Source organism: Lissotriton helveticus, chromosome 11, assembly GCF_964261635.1.
Source record: "Lissotriton helveticus chromosome 11, aLisHel1.1, whole genome shotgun sequence".
In the NCBI taxonomy this organism is placed as follows: domain Eukaryota; kingdom Metazoa; phylum Chordata; class Amphibia; order Caudata; family Salamandridae; genus Lissotriton; species Lissotriton helveticus.
In genome coordinates, this window is record NC_136072.1 from 60,958,640 (window position 1) to 60,981,076 (window position 22,437).

The window sequence follows — 22,437 nt, forward strand, 5'->3', positions numbered from 1 at the left end:
TGCAACAGTAGTGAGAGCGATGGATAGCATAGGGATAAAAATTACTATTCCAACTCCAGAGAGTGCAACTGTAGGGAAACTTTGGATAGCGTAGGGGTAAAAATTACTATTCCCACTCCAGAGAGTGCAACAGTAGGGAAAGCGTTGGCTAGAGTAGGGGTAAAAAATATTATTCCAACTCCAGAGAGTGCAAAAGTAGGCAAAACATTGGATATCGTAGGGGTAAAAATTGCTATTCCAACTCCAGAGAGTGCAACAGTATGGAAAACGTAGGATAGCTTAGGGGTAAATTTTACTATTCCTACTCCAGAGAGTACAAGAGTAGGGAAAGCGTTGGATAGCAGAGGGGTAAAAATTACTATTCCAACTCCAGAGAGTGCAACAGTAGGGAAAGTGTTGGATAGCGGAAAAGTTCAATATAACATACCTAGAAATAATTTTTGTATTTAAAATAATTAATAATTTTATTTTTAAATAACTACATCATTTATAAATACCCATTTATAAGTAATAAAACATAATTACAATTGAATAACTAATTACCAATAAATTTGCAATAAATACCAATAAATAATAATTAATAAATATTAATTACCAATCAATAAATATTGAACAATACAATATTTTCCATAACAAAACACATATTCATTATTAACAATTGATTAACAATTTAAAAATATTAAACAATAAATTGAGTTTTAATACCAAAAAATACTTTTTATTTAACATTAATTACCAATTAATAAAACATACATGAACGACCAATTAAAAATATTAATTTACAGTTAAGAAATTATTACCAATCAAAAAATGAATTACCAATTAAAAAAATTACTTGCCAGTCAAAAACATTAATTACCAATTAAAAACTTTAATTACACATTTAAAAAAATAGTTACCAATTAATAATAAATTTTAAAAAATCAATAAGTAAAAATAATTCATTACTTAATTATAATTAAATTACTTCCCACCCAATTCGCCTATACACCCACATCCCACTACAGAACTTAAACGCAAAAATTAATTGAAATAGATTTATAATTCCTAAAAATTAATAATTAATTTAGTGTAATTAAATTACTTCCCACCCTATTCCCCTATAAACCCACAACCCGCTCCATTACTAAAACACAAAATTGATTAAAAATAACATTATTACCATATACAAATAGTATACATATAATTTAAAACCAGTAGCATACTTAACAAAAAACATGTAACATATACAAATTAAATACATAATAAAATACATAACAATAATACAAATATCAATATTAGTGACATCGAGATTAGTAACCGATATATTTGATATCGATATTACTAACTTCGATATTACTTACATCGATATATTAAAATTCGATATTACTTACCTTATGGTCGATATTCTGTCCAACGATATTCTTGACCTCGATATTCTTTACCTTCGCTATTTCCAACACGATATTTCTGTGGGCCGATATTTGGGAATCGATAGTTAGACTGTGCAACATTTGGATACACTTAAGGAGAGGTCAACTTAGAGTAGGGCAGTGATGATGCAGCAAATGTTCCAGATGTGATAAGCCAATATGTTATGTAAAAAGACCAACTGGAAAATAAACGCACACTGATCAACATGTCTGTGGTGGCCTCTTCCCAAGAGGATCCACAGTGAAAATTCGTTATTTCTGAGGAGTACATTATATGCAACTAGTTTTTACCAACAAAAAAGTACCCGCTTGAGCTGTCTGTTGTCAGGGTTTGTGGCACAGCCTTCATGCACTGGGCAGGTGCCCAGAAACGATTGTGTGTGTATTGCTAGTACGAGTGTATGTCCCTAGAAGAGGTCAAAGGAGGGTATGACGAAAAGGCCATGTTCCACCGTAGAGAGATAAGATTGTGTGTTAATACGAAGCTACTAACTTGATGAAAATCCTATCAAATAGCAAATACCAAAGGTAAACACCTCTACTCTAGTTGTTGCAATGAATATAAAAGGGAAAACAGTAGCACAGAAACAGAGGAGCGAGGGTAGCATTTTCTGAAACAGGGAGAGTAGAAGAGAGGTGCACGGGGTACGCATACATATTGAAGAAGATAGACATAAAGGCGGAAAGGCAGAAGGAATTGAAGGAATTCAAAGCACATGAAAGAAGGTGGAATTGGGAAGGGGATGTGGTAATTTAAACCTGAGCAAAGAGAACAAGCATTTTCAGGGCAGGGAAAGACGTGCAATAGATTAGAACATGTTAAAAATTGAAAGAGAGATGAGGAGAGTGAAATACTAGGAGATATAAATACAGGTTTGGTGAACGAGAAATAAAGAACACTAGGTCTAGAGAGAGGAACAGTGCCAGGTTTGAATATAGAAGTAAAGGTCCATTCTGAAGAAGAACACCTAGAAACAGAGACAAGTGTCCACCACCATGCTGCTACTCACTCAGATGCTAATTGCTCTGCTGTTTACTCTCCTCATAACACATTACCTCAAGCTTCAGTGGTTGAGGAGAAGATATCCTCCAGGACCGACTCCGCTGCCCATCATCGGCAACCTGTGGACCCTGAAATTCATTCTTCATCCTGATACCCTCATGCAGGTACCATAGAGCCAGTTACAATGTTGTTTCCTCTGTTGAATATTTAGCCATCACACAGACACACTTTCCCCCACACACACACACATGCACACTGATACTTGAACTCAAGAAAAAGTTGATGGCAAGTCACTGGTCACAGAATCTTTGCATCTCTTTCACAGTGGCACACACCTGAATTTGTCTCTGCCCATTCATCTCTCGAGCCTGGCAGGAGAGTTTCACCACTTCAATCTTCTTTTTACATCCTTTTCCTTCTTCACTTGTCATTACCAAGCTTCTGAGTCACTCACCTTTTCTTAAATCTGCCATTCACCGTGGGTAACAACAAAATGCACACGGACGCAGTTTGGATTGCAAAATGTCTTCAATCACTCTTGCCTCAACAGAGAAATGTTGCTCAATTATAATGGTACTTTTACTGCTGCATGATTTCCAATGAGTGCATTTTTTAAGCCTTCAGTGTACCAAGCATAAACGTCTCTTAAACTAATCCACAGGAACTTTTGCTACATATTGACCTCAATTAAATGCATAAAGTTCTTTTCTCATAGGATTTATCCAAGATGACCAAGGATGTTGATTGCTTGTTTCGCTTTATATTGCTTCCCCCCCCCCCCCCCCCACTGGGCACTTCAAAAGTAAGCCAACTTATTACAAGAGCAAGAAGAGTTCCCAACTGGGCTTTTCAATCACCTTTTAGAGTAATTACTGAGCACTAACACTAATTAGCAAGGTGATAGGTATGCTTAGGTACAAAAGTCCAGCCACTGTTTTGCTTAAAGCGTGATTCACTGGGAATAGGTATTCCTGTTGCTGACTGTTCACAACTAGCACTCTTTTATTTAGCAGACTGCATTAGTGTAACTCTCTGGAACCACTTTCAAAAGTTACATATACTGTTCAACTTTCATAAACTAAGCATATGAGTTTCAGGCAAGGCAAGTTTTAGATAAACTTCACTGTTTGAAAGGAGGTGACTTCTGTGGAGGGGATGGGAGCATAAGCACATTGCTTTTATGAGCTGCAGAAGAGATTCTGGGACTGACCTTATTCCCCTATCTCCCTTCCAGAGCTGCTAATAATGTCCTGGGGAGTTTGCAACAATACATCCAAATATGAGCTGGAAACTCACACTGCACAGGGGTTTCCAGCTCATGTGTCTGCCACCGTGGGATACCAGCTCCTCACTGGGAGATCATGTGAGCAGAGCCGATATCTGGTGACACACTCTGGGACCGTGTGTGTTTGCAGGTCTGGAGTTTATAGACCAACAACAATCTCTCCTCACAATCTGCAAAGTTCACATGTAACCACCACACAGAGTTAAGCCCCAAAATATCAGTTTTATGGTTTTATTTACTTATTGCCATTAAAGGAAATGCATCATTTAGTTAAAAATGTAGTACTTAAAAATTCATTCTATCTTCAGACATTGGGGGAGTCTGCTGTTGGTTGAAAGCTTTGGTAGAGATTCCCATGGTGCTCCAAAAATTAAAAGGCCTGATAATAAGGCGGGTGCCATGATCATGGCTGTATGTACGGAGAATGTCACATATGATTTTATATGTTTGTTAATAATTACGGCTTTCAAAGCCACACCTGCCTGGTTGGGATCTGTATATCATCATGTTCTCAAGGACAAGAACAATGACAGAAACACAATATGTGTCCACATTAAATTCAAGTGAAGACTTGCTGGTTCATGTGCACCTATCATGTTTGTCATGAGCTGTTTTATTAACAATGAAGTCCTACTATATATTAGAGTAGGTCTTTACTGTGCGTTCTCTTTGTTAACCCCTATAAGTATTCAAGAGTGAAGGATGTGCCCTTTTCACACAAGCACATTAGGGTTCACTGGGGAAGATTAATAGGCTTATTTGCTGAGTGTGCTGCTTCTTCCAGCCTAACACCAGATCATCCTACCATATTTTATTTGTCTGTTGTTGTGTTGGGACATTTCTGATAAAAGTGCTGATGCTGATAGGGTGAATTCACTTTTATCAGAAAAGGAATGCTGGGTGGGTTTCCATGTCAGGTGGGGCTGCTCCACATTTCTTCCAACCTGAGGGATTGTTTCTACATAATAAAAACAAATGTCCACCCACAATAGGCCATACCTTCCAATGTCATTGACCAATTGTCATTTGTCAGTCAAAGATTTACGACAGAAGAGCTTGCTCCACTGTCAGAAACCTGGTGGTTCCTCTACCTGTAAATTAAGTGGAGCAACCTCTTTTTTGGTGAGGAGGGAGTCCGAGTCTTGCAACCAATTTAGCGCAGTGAGAACTCTAGAGTGACCACTGGTGCAGTCTTTGCTACTCTTCTGATGATCAACCATTAGTGCCGGTCCATAAATGTAGACCCCTTGCCCATAATGTGTCAGAATGTCTGCCCTGTTTAGGGCATATTCCTGATGCAGATTATCCCTGTCCACATCTGCCTTTCAAAGACCAGGCAGACCTCGCAGGAAAATCTCTCTGGTTCTCAGGGGAAAAAAACACTCTGTGCATCAGTGTTATTGGTATTGTTTTGTTTTGTATAGCATGAAAAAAGCTCAATAGAAATGTTTCCTCATCACAAACATTTTTTCATGAGCAAACCTGTCACACTCATACATTGGTAAGCCACACATAGGCATGGAGTACGTCACAGCTACTCACATAAAATTATTTGGCATATTCATTGGTAGTAGCGACAGGGCAAACTAGCATGATAAGGGGGGTGGCTATTCTTGTTAAACAAAATTATGTTGAAACCGGGCGGACACTAATGGACAAAAATGGATGGTGGGCGATTGCAGAATGTAGTTTTGAAGGAAATAAGCTGACGCTTTGCACAGTGTATGGTGCTAATGTGGACGATCCGGGAGTATTAAACAAAGTTAATTTGGAATTGGCCACTTGGCGACAACCAGTGGTGCTATGTGGAGATATTAATATTAATCTGACGAATAGAGCATTACAAGATGGGGCTGGTAAATATAAAGGACGTAAACCAAAAGTATATAGGGCTTTGCATAATTTAGTCAATGATCAATGGTTGGTGGATGTGTGGGGTAATTTGAGGACACAGGATAATGGGTACACTTTTTATTCTTATCCCCACAAAAAGTTAGTTAGATTGGACTACTTTTTTACCCCAGTAGCATTACTGGCTGGAGCTACAGTGAGCGTTTATTCTAGGGTCTCATCGGATCATGCTCCCATAGTACTGAAGATACAAGGAGGCTCAAACAGACCTAAATGTTCAAATTTTACGTTTGACCGGAAGCTGGGGCTAAACAATGAGTTCAAGGCTCATATGGAAAGGTGGATTCGGTCTTTTTTTCAGACCAATAAAGGAACGGCTACTGTGGGCATAGTTGGGACACCTTTAAAGCGGGCCTTCGTGGCGAATGTATGAGTTTCAGTTTCTGGCAGCAAAAGAAATTTAAACAAGAACTAGCTATGTTATATGGACATTTAACTCAATCTGAAATATTATTAACCAATCTGTTGTTAGCGGTTTGAATGATTTGGCAGATTTAGAGAACAAGGTGGCAATAGATAGAGCTAAAGTGGTGGGTTTTTGGAGCGCAGAGAACGCAAGAAAGTATTTGACATCTAGAATGGAAAAACATGAGTATGGTGAAACAGTTGGGAAGAGGTTGGCTGTTCAGCTACGGATGATGGAGTCGGCCAGAAACATTCAGGTGATGAAAGATGTCATGGGTGTGTCTCATTCTGATCCTCAGCAGATCCTTAACATTTTTCAGCAGTTTTATTCTGAACTATATGCACAGCAAAGTGGCATAGCGGATGGATTAGATTGGGTGGAAATGCTCGCAGCGGGCTTAAAAACACTAGATCCTATATTAGCTCAGGAACTTGAATCTTTAATAACTGAGGAGGAGATGGAGATAGCTGTGAGTAGTCTTGCGTTTGGAAAAGCATCCGGCCCTGATAGAATACCTAGTGAAGTTTCTAGACAGTTTTATAAAACTATTAAGAATGAGTTGCTAGTTGTTTTTCAGACGGCCCAGGCGGGCTTCCCTCTCAGGTCATGGTCAGACGCTACGATAGCGATATTTTGTAAAAAGGGTAAGCCGCCGGATCAGGTAGGATCCTACCGTCCAATATCTTTAATAAATGCAGACAACAAAATTTATTCTAAAATCCTTGCTAACCGACTATCAGAATGCATGGTGTCTTTAGTATCACAACAACAGCATGGTTTTATACCAAAAAGAGGAACGGTAGATCATGTTAATAAGGTTATCACGCTATTTGACATGGCAGCTGTGAATAAAAACGAGTTAGCGCTTATCCTACTCGACGCTGAAAAAGCATTCGATCGGGTTCAGTGGAGTTATATGTGGAAACTTATGGAGAAAATGGGATTTGGATCAAAATTTATTTGTGCCTTACAGGCCCTTTATTCAACTCCCGTGGCTAAGATCTCAGCTATGGGCCTTCTTTCGGATTCCTTAAATATTGCACGGGGACCTCGACAAGGATGCCCGTGCTCCCCCCTTTTGTTTGCCTTACATATTAATCCCTTTATTGAGTTATTGAGCTGAAGCAATTTGATCCCACCTTATCGTGTGTCTGAATATATTTTTTCTGTTTTCGCGTACGCGGATGATATTGCTGTGGCAAAAATTAACCCAGCCACCGCCATTAAAGAGATTGAGCGGTTGGCAAAGGAGTTCGGAAGTGTAGCAGGATATAAATTAAAAGAGTCAAAAACTCAGATTTTATGTTGGGACTCATTAGCTTGGCAGGACGAGAGAGTGGTGAAAGAGGCTACTTATCTAGGGATTCAGCTAAGGGTTAATATGACCGAGTTAGTGGATAGTAATTGGAACACACTAATGGCTAAAATTAAGAACTCTTTGGATAGGTGAGAACGTTTACATCTTACCATTATTGGGCGTTCAAATATTATAAAAATGAATGTGTTACCAAAGGTACTTTACCTGTTTAGGTCAATACCTCTAGAAATCAGCAAAGCTATGGTACAGGCTTTACAGTCGATGTGTGGCAAATATATTTGGATCCCAGGACGACCTAGACGGGCAATGAAACATATGATACTACCATCTGCCAGGGGAGGGATGGGGGTGCCTGACTTTTTTTATATTATGTAGTTTGCTTTCTACTTAAGATGAGGGTTTTGATAACGGGGGAGCCCGTTGAGGATGTGGCTTCTGCACCCCCTATTTTTGAAATGCAGCTAGTTTCTATCGCGAAACAATCATTATTTATTGAGCCAGATGGGAGTTACTATAAACGGACTTGTTTTAAGGTAGTTATTGCTGCATTTAAGGTTTGGAAATGGTTTGCCAATTCAATGGCAATTGGGAAAATCTCTTATTATACACCTTTTAAAACTTTCCGGCTTCTTCATGGTATATTTTCGGATGACATGGCAATAAAGTGGCAGAGGATGGGGGTGAGAATGCTAGGTGACATGTACAAGGAGGATGGGATTTGTAAAACATTTGATGAGTTAAGGGACCAATTTCTTTTTCCCAGGTATTTTTTTTTCAAATTTTTACAAATACGGGATTATTTATATCGCGTAGGGTCGTTTTTCAGAAAAATAAAGAAGTTGAAGGAGTCAGGAAGCAGGTCAAAATAGGAATGCTATATCAGTTACTGCTTACTGGGAAAAGTGATGATCTTGAGAAAGTCAGATTGAAATGGGTAACTGCATTAGAGGATCCCGAAATAGTTATAGAAGACTTGCTTTTGCTATCTAAGGAAGCGTTAATGTCTGCAAATATAAAAGCCCAATTTTTTAAAACTTTGTTTGATTTATATTATACTCCGCTCCAAATGACAAAATGGGGAGATGGGAATGATGGTAAATGTTTTCGTTGTAAGGCTGATGATGCAGATAGTATACATATTTTTTTTAGTTGTGTAAAACTTCAATGTTTTATAACAGGAATTGAAAAGTTTCTTGCTTATGTAACTAAAATGCCTGTAGATATAACCCCTGCTATGATGCTGTTGGGGAAAATACCGAAGGATCGGCCCGTGGAACCATTGTATCAACATCGGCATTTCATTTTTTTTGCTATGACTGTTGCACGCCTATGTATAGCTACTGAGTGGCTTCAGGAAAAACCACCTGATTTTCATCAATGGCGTGTTAAAATGTATAGTTTATTTAAGTTGGAGTGGGGTCTCTTTTCTATTAGGGGTTTGACGAAAAAGAAATTGGGTATAAAAATCTGGACCGCGTTTCGGGATTATTTTGAGGACTGATAGTGGACGCCGAATTGTACAGAAAGACTGATGGACTAATGTAAGAAAGGGGTACAAGCATAGTGGGTAGGATGATAAACTGGGTTATTATTTGAACTCTCATTGTTGTAATGAATTTTGTAATAGTATATGAATTTGGATTTTCTGAACTTGTTTGCGCTATTTGCTGTGAATAAAAAAAAAAATTAAAAAAAAAAATGTTTCCTCATCACAAACATTTTTTCATGAGCAAACCTGTCACACTCTTTGACATACATTGGTAAGCCACACATAGGCTTGGAGTACGTCACAGCTACTCACATAAAATTATTTGACAGATGTACACTATTACCAGTGAGACAAATAGTTACATTTTAAAAAGATGGAGAACATTGTTGTTTAGAAAGATGGAGTATGTAAAAGAGGAATTTGGAATGTGAACTTTGTAAAGAAGGATTTTCTGCCATTTATCTGGATCATATACTGTCCTTTCATACACATGAACTTGAAGCTGTGCACCTTTCAAGCCCCTCAGATGCTTACTGTAGTAAGATTTCTATTGGATTGGCTGACTGATGCTACCTTATGTTCTGTATAAGTGGTACTTAGGAAGGGCAAAGTAATATGTGCGGGTCTATCTTTCTCGGTGCCCCATCAGTTCTACTGCCCTGCCTATCCAGCTTTGTGTGGGTAGCCCTAACTCTAAAATGCATAATAGTGACCTCCCCTGAAAGGGACAGCTTTTTATTTGGGACCCACCTCTTGTGTTCTATACACTTATTGAGTGTTTACTTCCCATCTCCAGCTTGCGAAGACCTATGGGAATATTTTCACCGTGTGGCTGGGGAATCAACCAGTCGTAGTGCTGAATGGATGCCAGACTGTAAGAGAGGGGCTAATCTCCCACTCTGAGGAGCTTTCTGGACGCCCTACAACCCCTTCTATAGAAGAGCTTTCAAAGGGAAAGGGTAGGTATCACTCATCACACAATGGTGCAGGTACACCTCAAATGTTAACATCTTGTTTTTCGATTGCTCTTCAACTGCAGTTGTACCATTTATAAGTCCTACAAATGGCAGTTGTTAACATTTCGTGTTATGCAGTTTAATGGTATTCAATTCTCCAACCTTGGATGAATAGGAGGATGAGTTTCTTGCCAGGGACAGAGTGTGTGATCTGCAGTATCAAGAGTTTTACTCACTAAGCCACTCACTGGGCTCTGAGGCTATCAGAAAGCAAAGAGAGGAGTGAGAAGGATGTGACATTCACTGGGAGAAGTAATAGATTACCTCAACATTTAATGCATTCATCTATCTGCTACCATACCATTCTGCTTTCCGGAATGGTAACTCAATGCCTTGTACACATGTACAGTTGTAATTCACTTGTTGCATGTCTTATGTCTAGGTTTTGCTGATCATTATGATTGTAACATTGATACACATTGCCAATTCACACAGTGAACTTTCTGTAAGATGGTGGGAATTACTCCTGAGTTATTTCTACTGATGGAAAAAAATCTTTGGGAATCTTAGCAAATGAGAGGATTGATGTATAAATGGGCGGTGCAACAATGCTAGCACAGATGGTGAAGAACCAGAACAACCTGTGTACAGTGTGCGCAAGTTACACCATGCAGTGCTTCTGCCATACCTGTGCGCTCTGTGTAGCTGTCTGCCTCTAAGGATACCTTATGTGTGGTCTCCTTTTCCAGCATGAGTCTAATCTCTGCTACAGCCTGTCTAAGTCTCTGCATTTTGAGCTTGTGACTGATGGTATAGGCAGTAGTGCCATGCTAGGAGGGACTGAAAACTGAGCTAGCCACAGAAACCAACCAGAGCTCAGACGTGGTGCAAATCGAGCCAGTCAAACAATAGGAATCTAGGGGCCAGATGTATCAAAGGGTTTTACCCATTCTGTGTCTATGGAAAAATGTGTTTGTACATATGGCCCTATGTGTTAGCACTTCAGTAAATCAAGTATTGTTAAAAGGATTCCTGGAAGTTAAAGAAAGGGAAGTGACTGTGGATCCCCCAGCACATCACTTCATCAAGCTATACTTAATTTATTTTTCAACTACTAGTGGGGTCTAATACAGAAGACTGAGGGGCAGAGTGATGTGGCATGATGTTTGTACCTTAAATTGAGAGTCAATGACACAGGGGTCTTTTTTGTAGCATTGTGCAAAGAGCACATTTACTTGTACAGGTAAATAATTGGCAGAAATGGAGAAAGCATGCTTCAGCCAGACCTAAAAGATAAACATTCCTATTATTTATTATAGAGGTAAATACAAAAAAAAACAATAACATACCATTAATTCCTTAGGAGTTGTATTTTCTTCTGGACACAACTGGAAGCAGCAGAGACGCTTTGGTGTAACAGTCCTAAGGAACTTGGGACTAGGGAAGAAAAGTCTAGAAGTGCGGATCCAGGAGGAGGCGCAATCCTTGGTGGAGTTTTTCGCCATGCAGAGAGGTAAATTATTTGAGGCTTCAGCGCCACTTCTAAGATAATAAAACTTGGTATTGCCATATTCCAACATTAGAGGGACACTCAGCTTCAGCTACTGTAATGTGACTGGCCCGTAGACATTTGAAGCAATTAAGAACCATTGCATACCATGGTTTTCACAGGCTGGTCAAATAAGCCTCATCAATATATACTATCACCAAATAAGCATTTACTTTCAACAGGAACTTCTTTCAAAATGAGTTTTTCACTCTCATAAAAAGGCAGACCAGACACATCCAGGAGCTTATCTTGGTGAGTCGTAATTGCCATTTTAAAACAAACCCTTCTTTGGATCATTGGTTGGTTTATTCATATATTTAGTCATTTTTGGATTTAATTCTGGTGTCAGTCAATTTTTGTCAATAACAGTAGAACATTATTACTTCTGACCCCAATGACTTTTTCAGTTTGGTAAGGAAATACTAAGCAACATAACCCAAAAGCCACCAGTCTGTAGGTCTTGGGTGAACATTGTTTCACCCTGTGGATCCCTCCCCACGTCCTCTTCTATTTTTTCATATCATCAAACATTCCTGGGCCATAGTGACACATTATCTTATCCTGCAACAGATAAACATTTATCTTTTTTGTTCCTAAGATACTGCTCATTGGCCTCAACAACCTTTTACACCTGGTGGTGGCTACTTTCCAGGACAATAACTCTTTAAATGAGGAAACATTTTAATGTCTTACCTTGGTAATAATATTTTAGCCAAATCTAGAAGGTTTGATTCTCCCTTATCATTTCTATGTTACTAACACATTTCTGACATAGACCAACAAAGAGTTAACCTTCTACCAAGGTTCTTCCCAACCTAAAATGTCCTCCTTTAAATTGAGTCCACTTATTATATGTATTCTGCTAACCAAACATAAATGCCCCACTCCTTTCTTGCAGCAATTTGTACACACTGCCTATAATGGCCTGCTCAACCCATAATGGCAGAGAACAATATGTCTCCAATATTTGAGCAGCTTCTCATGTGTCATCACAGAGAACTTTCTTCATGATATGCCTTCACAAGCCTATATTATATTCACCCACTTCACCAAGCGATTCCCACAAGTGCACCGGGGCTTCTGACTGATGTCTGCAAATTATGCTCTCATCATGCAATCCTTACGCCACATGAACTCAATTGACAGTTGTATTAATGTGCAGTGACCATCAAGGTTGCATTAAAAAAAATTAACAAAATCCTTGCTTGAATTTAAATTTACATTTCTACTTATTGCCAAGCCACATTTCTATCAACACACATCCTACTTTTAAAATGGTTTAACCTAGCCATAATATATGGTAATTTCTTACATGACTTACACCTCAGTTACAAATAAACATTCATAGGTAAAAACAACCTGCTTTGAAAATAGCCTAAAATATTTTCTGCAAGGAGATCAGGGTGTTACTGATTTGTCTGTATTTCTGCTCTTTGGAAGTAGGAGTAAAGGGTCTTGCACATAATTTTACCGTCTGGGTCTAATCTTGCTAAAAGAAAATCCACACTTGATACAATGGCGAACAGGAATTCCACCAGAAAAAACTCTAAATCAGCAGCATAGCCCTATCACTGGTGTGTGTGACCCTGCCTTTCATCCTTTGGCTTTTCTTAACATTATTACTATTGAATTGGTTAATAATAAAGTGGGGGATTTTGTTGTCTAGCAGTGGTAATGTAGGATAGTCAGTCACACATCTGAAATGTGATTTACACTTACGCAGCTCTGCCAACCACTTAAAATAACAGTTGTGGATCATAATCATGTTGTCAATGCTTTCTGTCAATGTCCTTCAGTAGAAGCTGCATTTCTTTTATATTTTCTACATATTAACTTCTAGTGTGGTTATTGGTATTAGAATAACTTAAGTGACATTCATCTTGCCTACCTAAAGACCATGACACTGAAATATAGCATTAGAGGCCCTCTGGTTCTATTTCACTTATGGACAACACAATGGTTAAACCAGAATACAATGGTAAGTAAGTCAGCAGAAGAGGCCTAAGTCTCTTAAAGATGGGAGTGTTCATGGCATAGAAGGAATTGTGGCCATGAATGTCTTAGCTAAGCACATTATGCAAAAGTAAGTTGACTATGCCTTTCACTCTAGTATTGCATAATAGCCAGACTGAGCTTGACCATTTGGTTAAGTGGCAGAGTCACTATATTTCTAAACTTATCTGTGATCTCTAACTTGGGTGGGAGGAGAGAGGTGGCTCCTTCCGATTTGCAAGAACTCAGCTTTTCACTGAAGCCCAGTGGCAGGAACTTACTTTACCAGAATGCTGTCCAGGCAGCAGGGCAGAGACAGAAAGAATGCCTTTTGTTTAGGAAGAACTTTGATCAGTGGGGCTGTGCACCTCTCCCCTGAGGAATAATGTGGGAAAAATTAACTAGTGATGCTCAGATTTCTCAAATGTAGAAACAGGATTAAGGCCACCAGCAAACACTGGAGTCTTAAAAGGAAGAACATTGAATAGTTTGTGAAAACCCATGTATTACCACCCTGGTTCACTACTTACTTTTTCTTTTCCTTAATTACTGAGAATACTTTTCAGTGCTATCTCCAAACTGCAGCAATGGAGAAATTGAAACTGAACTGAAACTGAAAGCATTTATCTGGTTGGAAAGTGAGCTAAAGAACAATGATGGATTCAAACCAGATCTGTGACTGGGGTTGAGTGTCTGAAAAGTTTCAGCGCTCCATTTATCATCTCCTTGTGTTTGCTTTGTTTGCCCTAAGTTGGCAGGGTATGCCCAGAGGTGAGTCCCTTGCTCAATTTGCCACTCAAGCAAGCCTGGCTGATGAGGTGTTTTACCCCAAAACCGGTCCCAGGATGCTTATTTCCAGTCCAGGGAAGATCTGCATTGGCAGTTCGGGCTGGACTGTTCCCATGAGGAACAGGGTCAAGACTGAATTACATATGGCTGGGTCTCAACTGGGGTGGGAAATTGAGTTAAAGAATGATGATGGATTCAACCCAGAACTGCGACTGGGAGTTCAGCGCAACGTCCATCATCTCCCTGGGTTTGCATTGTTATACGGTTTACACAACTTTCTTTCAATGGCTAGCATTCCATTAATGCAGATTTTATAAAGAGGAGTGTGAAATACCAGGATATTGCTGCTGCAAATTTCATATTTTTAAAATAAATATCATAAACATGCTAGACGTTACGAGGTTTGCATGTCAGAACCCCTTCCAGAGGACCACGTGGCACGCAGGGCATACTGATATCTACTGTGGTCATTGAGGCCGTTTACTTACTTCACTTGCCTCCCAGTGGTAGCTGTGGACAAGAAGTCAAAGGCTTTCTGTAGGCAGGTATGGGTATAGGTTAGTTAACATGACTCATAACTCATCAATGTCATTAAATCAATATCCAGTCAAATACTTGTTTTTATATGAAAAATACATTTTTTAGTTCTAACACTATGCATTCATAGGAATTATAACATTCATGAGCAACAACACAATCCCCTTGAGGTTGGGGCTCTAGTATTTGTCTGGCAAATCCCTGTCCCACGCTCTTCTTCGCAATGTGGTCAGGGTTATTACCTTTTCATTGGTGGCGCAAACAGGATAAGCCCGCTAGTAGGCTGTACTAAAGAGTTCACTGACTCTATTAGGAATTAGTCAATAGTGTCTATGGTACCGCAGCACCTTCATCAGCGAGGACACCAGGAACCAACAGGCTCAATTCACGTGTTACCCACTCCTGCATCTCAGAACCACTCAGAGCTGACCGCAGGCAATCTCAAGTGCTGGTCCTTTTCAGAAAGGTAGGGCTGCTTGTGGTACATGCAGCAACACCCAGAAGGAACTGTCTCTCTCCTGAGCTGTGCTGTTTGCTTCCCCCAGTGCTCCCAGCCTGCGATGATGTGGTAAGTCAATATACCCCACAAGGTGGAGGTGGGGGTGGGGAGGGAGAGATTTGATCTTCCAGCTCCTGACCTGACAACGGCGATGGTGAGATGTCTTTCTCAGCATCCTCTGCAGTCCTCAGTCAGTTAGGGGCATAGCTAGATTTGCTGGCTCGACTCGTTCATCGCAGTCTCAATCTTTTCCTTGGCAGCAGCCCAAACCCCTGGCAACGTTGGGCCATGATACTTTATGGACAAAGCGCAGAAAACTATAGTGCAATAAACCACACCACAGTGCCCCCCCCACGAGTCTTGATGTGCTTGTATCAGAATCATATCAACAATGGCCCTGTCGGGCATACGGCGTCACCGCAAAGAGGTGGTACAGGCTTGGTGGTCCCCGCACGGTGCTCGATGCACAGGTCATTTCACAGCTGCCCTCTCCTGGCATCCTGGGGTTGCTGAATCAGTCCTACACATGGGCAATGAACCGATCAATGCACAGCCATATCCTACCTCCTCGCACAGGGAGTCTTCTCTGCAATACTCCCAACTGGACCTTGCTCCCAACTGGACCTCACAGAGCACACTGGTCTTGGCGAACAGGCAGGCACTGGTGCTCCAGGCTCCAGGGCAGGTGGTCTTGGTTTCCCTGGGTGATATCCCTCACCTAGAAGGAAGACTAGAAGACCTTGGCCCCTAGTCCTGGGGCAGGCACATGCATGATCCATCTTTGCCTATCACAACAAAACAATATCTAAAGCAATGGGGTAACCCAGTATCCCTCAGAACCTGGGCATGTGTGATATATATAACAATCGGTTCTGTCGGGTCAAAATTTTTTTTTGTGGTTTTCAATACACAATGCAAATTACGTAATTGAAATACAACGTGCACTTGAACACAATGGAGAATAAATAAATGAATCTTTTTATTTCATATTTGCAAAATTCTAAACAAAGACAACAATTATCAAGACATAAAGGCTGTCCGATAACTTAATTAAAAAATGGCGCATGTGAACATGATTATAGTGAAAAAATGACAACATTTGTGTATTATACAAGAAGGTGAACAATTACTGTACAACTAATTTCACAGAGAGATACTGAGAAACAGGGTCCAATTATAATGAGAAAGGTCACCCTGGCTTGGTAAGTGAATTACATGAATTAATCTGTTAGGTCACCTAATGTATGGACAAAGAAGCTGTCGACGTTTCGACCCTGACAATCTGCATTAATTGAAGATGTCAACGGGGGTCTTCTTCTGGACAAATAAACAAAAAGGACAGCCTGTTGAAAAAAAGACTAGAATAAGAGTGGTGTTCAAGTGTCTAAGGATCACTAAGAATAAAAGGTTAAAAAAGGGGTGCGAACATTGCTCTCACCGATATAACCTTGAGATTTCTACGGTGTAGGTGAACCTCAACCCCAAAGCCTTGGGGAGAGTAATACAAGGGTAAAGTCCAATTGATGAAAAGGCTGGGTACCCTGGTGGAATTATGAAAAACAATTGGAGAAGGAACATGATTGTAGGCCCCTTGGATGATATACACGAAAACTATGAGTGTAAAGGCCAATAGTGGTTAAGCGCAGCATACCTGTAGATAAATTACAAGTCCCTGAGGGATTCCAAGTTGCTCAAAGGTTTTCAGCCAAGTCCGCAGTAAACAGTCAAGCGAAAGATGAGTTAAGTGCTGCTGAGAAAATAGAATGGGACCTTACTGCATGTTTCGAAGTGAAAGTAACAGCATGGAGGCATATCATCACAAAGAGGGACATACCTGGAGTGTCAAATGCAATCTAAGCATGAGCTGAAAATTCGTTCTGCTCACGAAATTTGTGGATTTTTGGCAATTTTGCGTTCGGTAAATCGCGCTGCAAAATTGCCAAACAATCAGCAATTCGCAAGTTTGTGATTTTTGTTTTGCTTGGTCGCACTTCAAAAAGACAATCTTGCGCGCGCTGCGTTGACTTACCTTGACTCGGAGTTTGCCGCGTTGTTTTCCTCCCGCGAACAAGATGGTCGCCCCCAAAAACGACCGCATGGGTAAGTTTGCGGTAGCCGCGCTGAAAAAAACCCCGTAAACACGGCAAAATAAAAAAAATTGCAAGTTGGCACAAATTTGCAGATTTTCCGGACAGTAAATTTGCTTTCGCGCGAATTCACGGAACGCGAATTCGCAAATTTCACCCCTACTTAATGCAATCCAAGCCAAAACGCAAGGAGACAGAGTGCATTGTAATGAAAACTCAATGCTGCATTGTAACTAGGGAAAAAGAAGGAACATCAGGGCTTAGACAGTGTTGCCTGATCGTGCCGAAAATAATTAATTACGCTTGGGCGAAAAAGGAACATACCTTGTGGATCATAGAAGTATCCGTCGAGTGACAAACAATTCTTAGTGTACTGCTGGGAATGAGAATTTTTCGCCTACCAGATGTGTTAGTCAAGCCACGCGCCACTTCGTAATAAATCAGTGCTGCATTTGGCTGTGGAAAAGGTATGAAAGGGCGGGTCATAATTTGCATGTCAAATGAGTACGAAACTGGATAGGGCAGAGCTTTCCCGGACACGTACCTTGTGGTGGCTGACTCGCAGCAGAGATCAGTGAAATGATTCTGGGGCCGCGGAACTTGGCGCGCTGAAAATATGTACCACTTGCTTGCTGTGTCTAACGTGCACGTTATGCGTGCAGCAGCTAAAACCAGCAGGTAACTGGGAGTGAGCACAGAAAACAGACTTCCTGTCGATAAGCCATGTTTGAAATAACTACTGGTGTGTTTATAAACTGAAACAACATGTCAATAGATATTTTGCGATCTATTATGCAAGCGGGACCAGAGCTTATACATTGTTACAATTGTTGTCTCATCTGTCATCCATTCATTCATTTTCATCTTTATTCGATCATGTTATAAGTCAAAAAGATTTTATTTGTATTGGTACTCTATAGAGGACCACAAATATACAATTTACAAAAAGAGAAAAGATAAATTTCGCATATAATCAATACAATGGTAAAAAAGATTTTAAAAACTTAAAGAAGTTATGGCAAACAAATTCATTTGACGGATATTTACATAACTGCAATAGTTCACTCACTTTGACAATTCTACAAGTTTGATAGATCGGGGCAAGATATCTAATGCGTGCAGTAGTTACATTTATGTTGGGACACGCAAACAGCAAGTGCTCAATATCTTGATCTCCCCCTTCACACAGGGGGCATAGGAGTGATCTTCCTGGCGACCACCTTGCTGTGTAAGTTGATACTGGTAGGATACCCAGTCTTAACATAGTGATTGTCCTCCTTACACCATGGGTCAGGGAATACCTGATGTATGGTTGGATTTGCTTATATTCCAAAGAATCCACGAAGGATTTATATGTTTTCAGTTTTTTGCAGTGGTCATAGTCTAATTTATAGCTTAGTTTCGGGGTGTAACATCTTAGAAACAGTTTCAATTGAGCTGCTGACCAACTGCATAGAATATCCGTGGTGATTTCTGCCATTTGGAATATAATTTTCATATTGTTTAAGAAGGTCTGGTTTCTTGTTTCACTATTGAAGACTTCCTTTTTCAGTAGGTGTCTTAATGTGCCCTCCTTTGCTTTGAGTAGATTGTAGCTCCACCTGATTACATTAGCTACTGCTGTGGCGAAAGAACTTGTAATCGAGAACTCCAAACGTAATGCCTGAACAGGTACAGAATCAGAGACCTTCATTATTTTTCTTAAGATTTTCCCCTCTTTGCGGTCCATATAGGTCCACTGTTTTATCGGGATATACTCTGTTGCATATGATAGTACAGGTGGAATTTTTACTTTATAAATTTTAATTAGAGAAGAGAAGTGCCGACTTCCAGTGGAACGGTAGAGTCTTAAAAGGGCCTCAGTGTGAACATCAGATTTCCTCATTAGATTTTCAATATGTTTTGCATTAGAGATGTTCTTTGATAGTATCCTGCCAAGATACGGATACTCGTTCACTACTTCTACTTTTCTTCCACCTAAATTCCAACTGTATTTGTTTCTAAGTTTCTTCTTTGAAAAAACCACAATTTGTGTTTTGCTTAAATTCGGGGTTAAAAAGTTTGATTTTGAATATGCGTGGAGTATATCCAGAGAGTTTTGTAAACCGAAAGGGGTTAAGTCAAGCATTACTATGTCGTCAGCATACATTAGTACTTGTATGCTTTGCTTAGCAATTTTAGGTGATAAACATAGGCCCTGCTGTAACCGTTCAGGCAGGTCGCTGAGATATAAGGAAAATAATAATGGTGCCAGTAAGCACCCCTGCTTTAGACCATTGGCTGTTTGTATCCTTTTTGTTAGGCCCTTTTCTCCCCCCATTTGTACCTGACACCAGGTATTGGTATGGAGATTCACGATGGTTTGCAGTAGTTGTTCTGAAATTCCAAGTTCCCTGAGTTTATGCCATAAGGTTGGTCGATCGACACGGTCGAACGCAGTCGAGTAATCAATGAACACTGCGTATACCGACTGTGATTTTTCTGTTACATATTTATCTAATATTGTTTGGATAACAGCAATGTTATCTGTAACCGAATGTTTTGGCCTAAAGCCAGCTTGAAACATTGGAATTTTGTCCAGTGAAAAAGCCCAGTCCTTTAGTCTTTGTAGTACTTCTGCTGCAAAGATTTTACCCGCAGCGTCCATTAGCGCAATTTGTCTATAGTTTCCGGCAGTTGTCTTGCTCCCCTTTTTATATATTGGGATAATCGTACTCCCCTGCCAGGATTTAGGTATTTGTCCGATCTTGAGGATAAAATTAAATAGATCAGATAGCGATTTACCCCATTCCCTTGGATTTGTTTGATAAATCTTTATAGGGATCTGATCTGGGCCAGAGGCACCTGTTTTTCTTGCTTTTTTGATTGTCCTTTCCACTGAAATAGCCGTAACTCTAAGAGATTGTAAGTCGACTTTAGCTTTACTTTTACTTTTTTCCCAATTTTTCCCGTCTGCTATAGTCAGGTTTACTTTGTACAAATCAGTGAGATAAGTTTCCCACTCCTTTGGGGGGACAGGTATTGGTTGAAGTTTCTTTTTCGTCCCTGTTAATTTTGCTATGAGGGACCAATATTTGCGTTGATTAGAGTCTTTTGCTGCTACTTGAATGTCAATCCAATTGCGGTCTTGGATATCTTTTTTATTTCTTAGCTTCTCTCTCCTGAGTTTGTTTTTTAGTTTATTAATTTCTTACTCAGTAGATATAGAGGCATTCATATAATGGACACGAATGAGTTTGTTCAGATTTTTCTTCGTAATGGAATTTTGGTTGTTTTTATTGAAATTTTGATTTTTCCACCTGTTGACTCCTGAGGGAGCATGATGTAATTTGTCCAATAGAAAATTCCTAAGCTCATTAATCAAGTGTTCAAAATTCTCTATTGGATCCTCCGACAAAGTAGTTGTTAGGAGATCAGTGTGCTCAATCAATGTCGATATTCTGTCCAGAATTTTAGAGCTCCAGAAAATTCTTCTCTGATCTCCATTTATCAAGACAGAACTTTTATGAAAAATTAACTGCCGATCAAGTGCAGTTTGAGGGTTCCATTCCGTAGTTAAATTCATCAGCGCATGGTCGCTCTCTTGACTTAGCTTTACTTGTAGGTGGGTAACAGTCTCCAGTAGATTCATACTACAGATGATGTAGTCTATAATGGATGGACTTCCATGACCCCGTCTAGTGAAAGATGCAGGGATATCGCCTTCCAAATTACCATTCAAAATTGCACCATTTAAAGTTGGCAATATTGATAATAGTATTTTTCCTCTTTTATCGGATTTCGAACCTTTAGGGAATTGAGGGGCTGAAAATTCAACAGATTCCTCTTTATATAATTCAGCCCATTTTCTAATTTCAAGATTAGAAATTTTGCCATTCAAGTCACCTGCTATTATGTATGGAACATGTAATTGGTCCTCTACTATCTGCGCAATAGTTTCCATTATCTCCACAAACGTTAGATCTTCATTCTGACCAGGAGGGGCATATACGTTGAAGAGCAAGATTGCCTTTTCGGTTGCCATATTATGTATTTTTAATGTGACCTTTATACATTGCAGGTGGTATGATTTAGTTTGAATAACTTCTTGGCCCCACAAATATTCCTCTGACAGTAGAGTGGCCAAACCACCTTTTGCATGGCCCCGATTTGTGGGTATGGCAGGGGTGACATAGACATAATAGTTTTTCAGAGAAAATGAGTCAGTTGCCCAGGTTTCTTGTAGCAACAAGATGTCTGGATGATTACTTATGGCCTCCTTTAGTTTGATCGAATCTTCCCCCGCCATATTCCACGATGTTATTTTTAGGCCGTTGTTAAACAAATTGCCCAAGACTTGTAGAGAATCTCTTACTGTTACAGTTCCCTGATACCCGTGACCAGGACTTTATACTTTCACTAAAATCTCTTCCCTTAGAGTCATGGTGCCATACTCCCCTTTCTCCATTTTCCACTTTTATTTTTATTTGTAGAAAGTCTTTCCCAGTGTGATTAGTTCCTGAAATCGACTCTCCTGCCAAATCAGTGTGTCTAAACTGATTTTCATATTGGGAATTAGAAATTGATCGTATTTGCTCATCGTACCCTGTATGGTTTCTATCTTCCTTAAGGTTCATGACTGGGATAACGTCATACCCATGTTTATGCAATGTCTCTTTTTCTTTGAGTATGATCTCAGGGATAACATATGACCAAAACGATACTATAGCTTTTTTTGTATTATCTCTTTGCGGGAAAGTTACTAGATCGATTTCACTGCTAGTTAAACTTTCTAATGGCTTCATATAGTGGAGGAGATTAACGACCCTACTTCTGTTGAGCGGTACCAAGTCCGTTGGAAAAAGTTCTTCAAGTTGTATTGTTTTGAAGTATCGTGTTTCTGCTCCATAATTGTATTTTCCTTCATAGTTTCTTTCACAAATGTCATGGTGTACTAATTTTTCAAAGAGGTTGTATGGATAAAATTCTTTTGCAACCGGGTCTAGTGGCTGCAATTTCTCTTCCTTTTTTTTATTACTGGTTTCCGTATTCTCCATCAATCCTGATTTTTCAGGTTCAGTTTCTTGTACTTCTTGTATTTCATTGACTAATGTGGACTTTTGAAATCTCAATTTGCGATTGTTTCTTTTATGGAAACGTCTTAATGGCTTTCTCCTCTTTTTTTTTCTTTGTACTTGCTCAAATTCTATCTCACTACAGGATTT

At 39.6% G+C, this 22,437-nt stretch overlaps 1 protein-coding gene across 1 annotated transcript in view; it reads left to right on the top strand.

Moving 5' to 3' along the window:
• Nucleotides 1-1,452: 1,452 nt before the first annotated feature.
• LOC144791457 (cytochrome P450 2J2-like) overlaps nucleotides 1,453-22,437 on the top strand; it is a 131,470-nt gene continuing 110,485 nt past the window's right edge. Inside the window, exons 1-3 of the mRNA XM_078666135.1 lie at nucleotides 1,453-2,579; nucleotides 9,621-9,783; nucleotides 11,144-11,293. Of these exons, the coding sequence (XP_078522261.1) occupies nucleotides 2,409-2,579; nucleotides 9,621-9,783; nucleotides 11,144-11,293 (484 nt within the window). The 5' untranslated portion in view covers nucleotides 1,453-2,408. The remainder of the gene's footprint in view (nucleotides 2,580-9,620; nucleotides 9,784-11,143; nucleotides 11,294-22,437) is intronic.